Source organism: Euprymna scolopes, chromosome 22 (assembly GCF_053919585.1).
Source record: "Euprymna scolopes isolate OS-2025 chromosome 22, ASM5391958v1, whole genome shotgun sequence".
Lineage (NCBI taxonomy): Eukaryota > Metazoa > Mollusca > Cephalopoda > Sepiida > Sepiolidae > Euprymna > Euprymna scolopes.
Window position 1 is genome coordinate 13,865,918 of NC_136503.1, and position 10,716 is coordinate 13,876,633.

Consider the following 10,716-nt stretch of genomic DNA (forward strand, 5'->3'; position numbering starts at 1 on the left):
GAATAAGGTGAAGAAAAAGGTGATTTTTACGTGAATGGAGAGTCTGGTGATATATATATATATATATATATATATATATATATATAATTTTATTATAGTATATCTCTTAGATCATAAGTGAGGGAAAATCATGACAAAACCTCTCTACATCATTGGTCTGGTTTGAATGAACAGTGAACATAAAAGTCACCACAGACATGGATGCTGATAGAAAGGTAAATGGACAGGATATGAAGAATTTTCCCAGAAAGGTGGCAACTTCCTAGACAATACTGGGCAAAGATTAATATTGTGCTACATGGAAATGCGTATGGAAGAATTTTGGGTCTTTTTCAGAGATGTTCCTACGACACGGAAAAGCATCCGTGATATGGGTACAGATTCCATATCCATTTTAAAGGTTGGGGTTTGATATTTGTCATCGCTCCCAGATGGACTTTGTCCCAGAGGAGTGGTAGGACCTGTCAGGGTCATATCTGTGGCTTATATGAAATCTATTGGTTACAGACGTGTTTATTTACAAGAATTTGCATGTAGGCAACCCTTAGCGTGATTAGATTCTGAGTCTCAAACTAAGTGCTTTACAGTGAGTTTGTCAAACATGCAATGGCCATAGACGAAGATTTGAGTTGCCAGTATGTTGAGAGCAATTCAATTTGTATACACATGACTGCACCGAATATGCAGATGTAATTGCACTTATTTTTTCTTCCGTTTTTTTTTTTTTCTTTTTTTCTTTTCCTTTCTTTATTTGTTCATAACGTATCTCTTAAAATTACTTTATTCAGTTCAATGCTTTGGTTCAAATAGATTCATCATCATTGGTGGTAGTGATTACTTAGTGTAGTTAAAATTTTTGCCATTTACATCATTGTCTATACTTTAGAGATCCCTAGGTGTAAGAAAGCATTCTACTTCTATAGTTTCTTCCCCAGAACGGCTAGACTTTGGAACTCCCTTTCGGGATTCTGCTTTCCCAACTGTACTGAGTTTTTTCTTTTTTTTGATTTTATAGAAAAGACATTGCTTTACTTTGTTAGCAAATTTTCAAAAGTTAAAATTCCACCATAATCTGGTACTCTAGACTAATAAATGAATACTGTAAATCAAAAAAAAAAAGATTAGGCAACATAACATTTGAGATAAATTTAAGGATTCATAGACGATTTTTTAACAAAATGACAAAAAGTTGATTTAAGTTCGACTATGGATTGAGGTAAGAAATGGCTTGTTTTGTTTAATCCTGTTAAGACTCAGCTATTGTCCTTCAATTGCAGGCATATCCGTTTGCAATTTAGTGAGAGATTCTTCTCTTTCTTGCAGTCTGTTTCTTACAGAAGAGACGTTACTAATCTCTCCTTGTTCTGTTGGTATTTCCATAGCTCTGGTCACCCCCCCCCCCAGAGTCACTGCAAAGAACTCTACTTTTTTTTCATCTATGTACCGAAAATCAAATGGAATTCCATAAAGTTTCTTTGCACCTGTGAAACACATTATCACAGGAATGCTTCTCTACTGACTACAACATGGGCGTTTTCAAGTCCAGTGTTAACAAATATCTGTTGAGTCGTTTTATGAATTAATCATAGTTTTCAATCCATTTATAGCACTATTCTATTACCCAACTGAAAATCTCACTAAGCCTTATCCTCGAGTGTTTTTTGCCTTGATAAGTGGTGAATAATTGGTATATATGAAAAATATATACAAAAGTATTACAAAAAATCCCATCATCTGTAATCTCCTGTTTTGAGAATCAGTGATTTTAAAGGTGATAAATAATTTCATGATTTTCGAATGAATATTTATTTTTGGATATTTGAAGAATTAACTTTTTTACATTTTTTTGTGAGAATGGTTTTCGTATTTGCCTTCTAATTTCTTGATTAGCATGTGATGAACAAAATCATCTTGCGTTGCCTCTTCATCCCAAAAAGCGTTTGCAACTTTGTCCATTAATCAATTGATTCTGATCGTGTTAGACTATAAAAGAAAACTTACATGGTTCAAATTGATCCGAAATCAACAACCAAAGAATATCGATATATTCGCAAAGACATCCTGATTAAAATTATACACTTTGCGCAATCGAAGATGAGAACAAATGTCTTTGGGGATTTGAAATAAGTTTCATAAATCTTTGTGATGAAGAATGCGAACTGATGTGACGTGAATCTTGAATCGATTAAATATAAGAGTTTACTTTTTTTGCTTCATGTACGTGCAAAATTTTTTATTTGGAACATGTTCAAAAGGGGCAACACAATTCTAGTGCTCGTGAATAGGAATGTTTGCTAACACTCACTCACACACATATATATATGTTTCTATTTAGGCAGCAGCATTTTTCTCTTAGACATATTTAATTAAATAGAATAGACGTTTTTTTTTTGTTTGTTTGTTTTGTTTTTTTTTGTCTATTAATTCTATTTCCGATACTTTCCAACTCTTGAATAACAGCCTTCACTTCTTATATATAATATAATATTATTAAACATTTCAAATCACTGGAAAATACACTTAATTCACATTCCTATTGTTTAAATTACTGCGTCTTACGTGTGTTTCATTGAATGGCGTAGCCCAAACAAATTATCAGAGACTTTTCATTAGTTTATGCAATTTTAAGATAGCCTTATTGAATATATACAATATAAACGTATATTTGTTTTAAGGAAAAACGCTCAAATAATATCATATAATCTCAAAAACTTTGCTTGCTTTTTTACACATTGAATCTTTTAGGTGACGGGAGAAAGCGCAAATGTAATGAGAATTGCTAAGAATATAAATAAAGATGACAAAGAATATTCACATGATTTGAAACCAACGAATGAAGAATGTCAACAAATATCTCATGAGTCGTCTTACGAATTAATCATAATTCTCAATCCTTTCATAGTATTGGTTCATCATTCAACTGAAAAGCTTGCCAACCCTTATCCTCGAGTGGCTTTTTGACTTGGTAGATGTGAACCATTAGTATTAAAAAAATTAATAACATTTTTAAAAAAAGATGGGAGAACTGAAACGAAAGTTCATCTTTTGACTACCATTGATGGTTAGAATTAAATCGCAACTGAATAACCGTTAAAATTTTCAACAAAATGCTTTTCTAACATTTCATTTCCATTTCAGGTGGTTTAACAAAAGTCATCCAGATGATCCTGGAAAAATCCCAACTATTCAAGGGTAAGAAACATAGCTTATGTATTTATGGATGTCGATCTCTGTTGCATTTAAGGGTGTTTGATAAAGTGTAAAAACTTATTGATAATTTGATTGAGCACTATCCTTCCTTCTTTGCAACTTCTCTTGTGATGTGATGTTGCTAATCTCGGTCTTTTCTATGAATACTATTATGTCAAGTGTTCTTCAGAATTGTCTGAATTACCTGCTTCCTTTGTTCCAGCTCGTTTCACTCATTGGTCTAGTGGTCTCCATCAATTTGCCGTTTTGAGACCTCATTGTAATACAACTTTCTATTCCAGTAGTTTCTTTCAAAGAACTTCAAGCATGTGGAACTCTTTCTGTTCACTGGGATTTTTTTTATCCTACCTGTAGTTTTGACTAAGACCAATAGGTATGTTTTTGCAATCATCAGTACAGGAAGTGACAATTCCTATTGATTGGGAGATTCGAACTCAACTATAAAGTTATTTTTTACTCCATTTGCTAAGATGTTACCTCCAAGCCATTAACAATTGTCACGAAATTAACTTAAATTTAACACCTATAAATGCCAAATGCGAGAACAACAGTAAATAGTCAAGAAGTTTCAAACAAGCGTAAATTGTGAAGGTTGTGTAATGTTGATGCTTTTTTGTTTTTATTTCCAACTTTAATACTCTTAAAGGATCTAATATATATATATATATATATATATATATATATATGTGTGTGTATCTTAACCCTCAAAACTGAAATATTGTCAATACCCGTCTCCCTCCCCCCTTATTATCTACTACCTCAACCCCCTTCTTTCTCTATCTTTTTTTCTCTCGTATTTCTTCTAAAACATTTCTTCCTAATACTAACAACCACTTCTGTAAGGCCTGACGAGGCTGTTAGACCGTAAACATGGTCCAACATCTGAAACATATGTAGCCAAACAGATAAAACGGTAATAAAAAAAATAAAACACATATTTGCTCTGCAATAGTATTGAGCACTCTCTTCAGGTTTTTACTAAATACCAGTTTTACTATATATATATATATATATATATATATATATATATATATATATATATATATTCTTCTTCTTCTTCTTGCTCGTCCGTCGAAATCGACGATGACCAAGGTATCAATCAATTTGGCGTCAGGGGTTTGTGGGTCCTGAGATGGCTGATGAGGCCAATCCGTGCTCGGCAGACTCTTCCACACTCTGGACACGTGAAGGCGGTATCGGCAGGCTGTGAACCGGCAGCTCTCTCCTTCCTCCTCTTGCGCTTCTGCTGGTCGTGTGTCATGCGTTGATTCTCTGCCCTGTCGGCTCCTAGGCTGATGACGCAACGCCAGGCCAAACGTTTAGCAGCGCGACTCTCCCAAGACTGGGGGCTGATGTCAAAGTCTTTTAAGGACGTTCTCAGACAGTCTTTATATCGTTTCTTTTGGACCCCTGCATTCCGCTTTCCCTGGCTGAGTTCCCCATAGAAAAGTTGTTTGGGATTCGGCTGTCGTGCATGCGATAGACATGGCCTGCCCACCGGGGCTGGGTTTTGCGGATTATGGTGGTGATGGTATGGAGCCCCGCGCGCTTCAAGACTTCTGTGTCAGGAATTCTGTCTTGCCAGCGGATGTTGAGAAGATTACGGAGGCATCTGAGGTGGAAGCCATTCAACTGTTTTTCATGTCTTTTATATGGCGTCCAAGTTTCGCAGGCGTAGAGTAGGGTTGTCAGGACGACCGCTCGGTATACTTTCAGTTTGGTTGCGAGTGTAATGCCTCTCCTCTTCCACACATTGTCTCTAAGTCTTCCAAATGCACTGCTCACTGTGGAGATCCTATGGTTAACCTCAATGTCAATGTTGGCAGTGCGGGAGAGGGTGCTGCCAAGGTAGGTGAATTGCTCCACAGCATGGATCTTCTGTCCTTTGACAGTGATGCCGGGTTCATGGTATGCATCTCCTGGGGCGGGTTGGTACATAACTTCTGTCTTCTTTGTACTGATGGTGAGACCAAAGTTGTCACAACTGGTGGAAAATCCGTCCATTTGACGTTGCATCTCTATCTCATTTGGGGCATTAAGGGCACAGTCATCGGCAAAGAGAAGGTCTCTGATGATAGTTTCCCTCACTTTCGTGACTGCCTGCATTCGCCTGATGTTAAACAATTCCCCGTCACATCTGTACTTGATGACAATGCCAGAGTGACTGTCTTTGAAAGCGTCCTGGAGCATGGCAGAGAAAACCATGCTGAAGAGCGTCGGGGCTAAGACACAGCCCTGCTTGACCCCGTTGGTCACAGGGAAGGGTTCTGAGGGGTCGCCGTCATCCAGGACATGAGCGGTCATGCCCTCATGGAACTGCCTGACAATGGCGATGAACCTGTCTGGACAACCAAATTTTTTCATGATCCGCCAGAGGCCATTTCGGCAAACAGTGTCCGAAGGCCTTGGTCAGGTCGACGAACGTGGTGTAGAGGCCCCGGTGCTGCTCGACACACTTCTCCTGCAGTTGGCGTGCAGCAAAGATCATATCAGTCGTCGCGCGGCCCGCTCGAAAGCCACACTGGCTCTCGGGAAGAAGACCATCTTCAAGGTGCACCAGCAGGCGGTTGAGAAGGACGCGGGCCAGGATTTTCCCGGCGATGGAAAGAAGAGATATCCCGCGGTGGTTGTCACATGACTGACGATTTCCCTTGCGTTTGTAAATGTGAACGATAGTAGCATCACAAAAATCTTGGGGTAATTCTTCAATCTCCCACATGGATTGGAAGAGTTCTGTTAGTCTTAAAAGCAGTGTAGGTCCACCAGCTTTGTATACTTCTGCTGGAATTGAGTCGGGGCCGGGGGCCTTCCCAGAGGAAAGTTGCTTGATGGCTTTGCTTACTTCCTCTGACGAGGGTGGGATGTCGAGCTCCTCGTTGATAGGCTCCTGGCGTAGTTGATCGATGGCTTCATCGTTGATGGAAGATGGTCGGTTTAGCACACTGTTAGGACCAGTTCTATGAAGATCTGGAAAGCCTCATCTCCGCTGCTCCGCAGAGAGAGAAGCTCATCGTCCTCGGTGACTTCAATGCCCGCGTTGGCATGGACCATTCCACTTGGGACCGGGTCCTTAGCCACCATAGAGTGGGCAAGTGCAATAGCAACGGCCTACGGCTGCTCAGCCTTTGCGCTGCACACGACCTTTCCATCACCAATACCATGTTCCGCCTACCCACCCGTAACAAGACGTCGTGGATGCACCCACGCTCCCACCACTGGCATCTGATTGACTATGTCATCATCAGGGCAAGGGACAGGAGAGACGTAAGATTGACCAAGGCTGTGTGTGGTGCCGACTGTTGGACAGACCACCGCCTGATCATATCCAAAATGTGCCTCTACATCCAACCCAAGAGGCGGCCTCAGGGCCAGAAAGTCACAAAGCGCCTTGACCTGGAAAAACTTAAAAGTCCAGATGTCATCCAGGAGCTACAGGAAGCAATCAACGACAAGCTATCTGTCCCCCTCACCATCTCGGACACTATCGAAGATCAGTGGGCACACCTCAGAGACTCCACCTACTCCATCGCTCTCGAAATCATTGGACCCAAGCAAAAGAAGCACCAGGACTGGTTTGATGAAAATGACTCTGAGATTCAGCCCCTCCTGGAGGAGAAACGCCAACTTCTCCGTGCATATCAGAGTGACCCCAAGTGTTTTGCAAAGAAAGCTGCCTTCATCAACATCCGCAGCAAGGTGCAGGCCAGACTCCGCTCCATGCAGGATGCCTGGCTCAGCGCCAAAGCAGATGAGATCTAGGAGCATGCCGATAGCCAGGATATGAGGAAGTTTTACGATGCGCTGAGGGCTGTCTACGGTCCCCAGTCCTCTAGCTCTTCCCCCCTGCTTAGCTCCGATGGAACAACTGTCTTGAATGACAAAAAGCAGATCCTTGATAGATGGGCGGAGCACTTTATATATATATATATATATATATATATATATATATATATATATATATATACACACACACACACACACACAGAGAAAGAGAGAAACAGAGAGAGAAATAAAAAGGAACAGATCGAGTTATGTGTTCCTCAACGTTTTATCTGTATTTCAAGACTTCTGAAATAAAGATGAAACGTTGATGAACACATAACTCGATCTGTTCCTTTTTATTTCTCTATTTCATCAGAATACTATTTCCATTATTCTCATCAAATATATATATCGTTGTGCCCGATATTATTCATACCCCCCTTGAAAATTGAGTTTATTAGGTGTAACTTTTGTAAGAATTTATTGTTTACGTCCATATTGATACATATTCTTAATAAACCTCTTCTGATCATTTTCGTCATTTTAAAATCTCGGGATACTTGTAATAAAAGAAATATACAGCTATTTATAAAATCTGCAATGTTCAAAAATAATCATACCCCCTTATTTTTTCAGTATTAATCGAGTTTCTGACTGTTTGTTTTCTGTTTGATTCTTATTTTGAATGCTTTTATACAACCTTTGATTAATTTCATTTCGTTTTTTGCATTTTTCAGAAATTAAAATGATATCAACTGAAAACCAATAAAAGAATAAAAATTATTAGAATGGGGAAGAAAAAAGAGCTTAGTAATGATCTTAGGACTAAAATTGTGAATTCACATAAGGATGGTTTAGGTTACAAGTCAATTTTCAAGAAATTTGAGGTCCCTACAGCAACAGTACAGAGCATCATCAAAAAATTCCAGAGCCACCACACAACAAACAACTTGATTGGTAGAGGAAGAAAAAGGAAACTGTCTGCTAGAGCCACCAGGAATATTGTAAGAAGTGTTAATGCAAATCCAACCACCACTAATAAGGACATTTTAGAAAATCTGGAGTCTTCTGGCATAAAAATATCAAGGCAAACATTGCAAAGGACTCTGCATGAAAATGGTCTGAAAGGAAGAAGACCAAGAAGGACTCCATTGCACACCGGAAAACACCTTGCAGCACGTCTAAAGTTTGCTAGGACCCATGTGAATTCTCCAGAGTCCGTTTTCTCAAGTATTTTGTGGACTGACGAAACAAAAATTGAATTGTTTGGCCATATGGATGCTTCTTACGTTTGACGGAAGAAAGGAGAAGCTTACAACCCAAAGAACACCATACCCACGGTGAAACATGGTGGTGGTAGCCTAATGTTTTGGGGCTCCTTTTCGGCTAGTGGTCCAGGTAGTTTGGTCAAGATAGATGGAACCATGAAGAAGGAGCAATATTTGGAGATACTCAAGAAAAACATTAGACAGGATGCGGAGAAGCTCCATTTAGGACCAAACTGGGTCCTTCAACAGGATAATGATCCAAAACATACTGCCAAAATAGTCAAGAAATGGTTTGAGGATAATCAAATTAATGTTTTGAAATGGCCTAGCCAGAGTCCCGACCTGAACCCTATCGAAAACCTCTGGCACATATTGAAAACTGAGGTTAAAAAGCGGAAACCTAGAAATTTGAGGGATTTGGAGAACTACTGCATTGAAGAATGGTCAAAAATCAGTGTTGATGCTTGTAAAAACCTTGTTGATAAATATCCCAAACGGTTACAGGCAGTTATTAAGAATAAAGGGCATGCTATTGACTATTAGTAAGAGAGGTATGAATAATTTTGAACTAGTGCCATTATTGTTTTTCTTTGTATAATGTTTCAAACTTGCATAATTTATTTATTTGTTGAGTTTAAATTAAATGCTTATGCTTGATTTATTGTTTGAAATCCCTTTAATATTGTCTACCTTCTGGTTTGAGCAATATTCTTATAGAAATCTCAAAGATCCGAGGGGTATGAATAATATCGGGCACGAGTGTATATATATTAGTGTTGGGACAATTAATCAGGAAAAGGAAAAAATGGGAACTTTTGGGGATATCAGAATAAAAAAAAAATCGTATTTATTTTTTGATGCCAATACGATTCTTTAAATTATCTCTTCTGATTTCATTTCAAACAAAATCTCCTACAGCTGGTAGTAATTACAAAACAAATATTTACTGATTTTGAATGACGAGTCAAACTAAAATCTATAGATCAGCCCCGCAAGTTTATTTTCACGTTTGAGGAAAAATCTGCAAACTTTAAATGTGTTTTTATGGTAATTGGGAAAAAATAATAACTTTATAATTAAATATTTAGAGATTTATAAAGAATCGGAATTGGAATCCGTAATTTAGCAAGGAATCAATAATTGTATCGAAATCGGGGGAAAAATATTGAAATCGTCCCATCACTAATATCACTGAAGAAAGTTGATATGCTGTAAAATGAAACAACTAATTCTAATTCACTTTTTTATTATTTTTCTTTTTGTTTCTTTTTTATTTCAGTTCCTGCATCAAATCTGAAGGTGGATTGCGACTAATTGAACTGCGAAGTGAGCCAGAAGGACAAGTTTTTCATCATTGGGAATTTCTGGAAGATAATGTGCCAAATGTATTTTATCTGAAGCGGTCGTGCATCAAGAACGCCCCCAAGGCTGATTTTGCCACCCAAGTGATCACCGTTCTAGCAGAAGACAACTATGGAAATATTTTAAAGAAAAAAGTCAAAATGGCCGACATTGATGCTTGATTTTTGTTGAAAAGCAGCAAAAATTTCTTCCGTGTTCTTTACTGAGGAAAGAAAGGAAAAAAGAAAGAAATGATTATTAAATCCTATTTGAGGTGATATTTTCAAATTTGAATCTTTGTTTTAGAATAGAAATCATGAAATTTCTATTTCACGTTTAATTAGTTGTTAATAAAGAAGCAAAAAACCAAAAATTTTTAATTAAATTCTAATTTGTAGGTTATTTAAAATGTAATTGTATTTAAAAAACAAAAAAATATTTAATTAAATTCTAATTTGTAGGTTATTTAAAATGTAATTGTATTTAAAAAACAAAAACAAAACGCCTCTGATAAAAAAAAATGTCTTTTTAATCAATGTTTTCATAAAAACTTTAGTAATTTTCTCCATATTTATTGTCTAAAATAGTTTTATTTTAATTCTATTTTGATGAGCAGATTATATTTATAAAAATGAAAAAAAAAATATAAAAAACGTCTTTGTTAAACATAGCTTAGTTTTTTTTTATATATATAATAATTTGGGGGGGGGTCCTATAATTTTACTTTGAGTAATCAATATTTTGCATAGTTTAACATAAAGCCAGTCAAACAAAAATGAATAAAATGGACACTTTTTCTCCATGACTGTAAAATCACATATAGATGCATTTATTTTATTATTATAAGCGGAAGTGATGGAAATTCCACAGTTGTATCATTTGGTAAAGTAATTTCAGAATACATGTCGTTATGGGGGATCTGTCGCCAGGATTGTAAGATATTTTTATATATTCCATTCTTTTGAACTCCAGTGCAAATATGAACCTAACAATATTATTAAAAAATCTTTGGACTGAACAGTTGCTATACTTCGATCCTAGACCGAAGATCAGGAAAGTGTATTTTAATCAGTTTCATGTCTGACACAACAGCAGTATCAGAGATACATTTGTTTTTTAATTATTTGTTTTGCAT

General features: G+C 37.2%; 1 protein-coding gene across 1 annotated transcript in view; it reads left to right on the top strand.

The window, feature by feature from the left end:
• LOC145243900 (uncharacterized) overlaps positions 1 to 9,833 on the top strand; it is a 371,787-nt gene extending 361,954 nt beyond the window's left edge. Inside the window, exons 7-8 of the mRNA XM_080107006.1 lie at positions 3,139 to 3,192; positions 9,520 to 9,833. Coding sequence (XP_079963132.1) covers positions 3,139 to 3,192; positions 9,520 to 9,763 — 298 coding nt within the window. The 3' untranslated portion in view covers positions 9,764 to 9,833. The remainder of the gene's footprint in view (positions 1 to 3,138; positions 3,193 to 9,519) is intronic.
• The last annotated feature ends 883 nt before the right edge of the window (positions 9,834 to 10,716 follow it).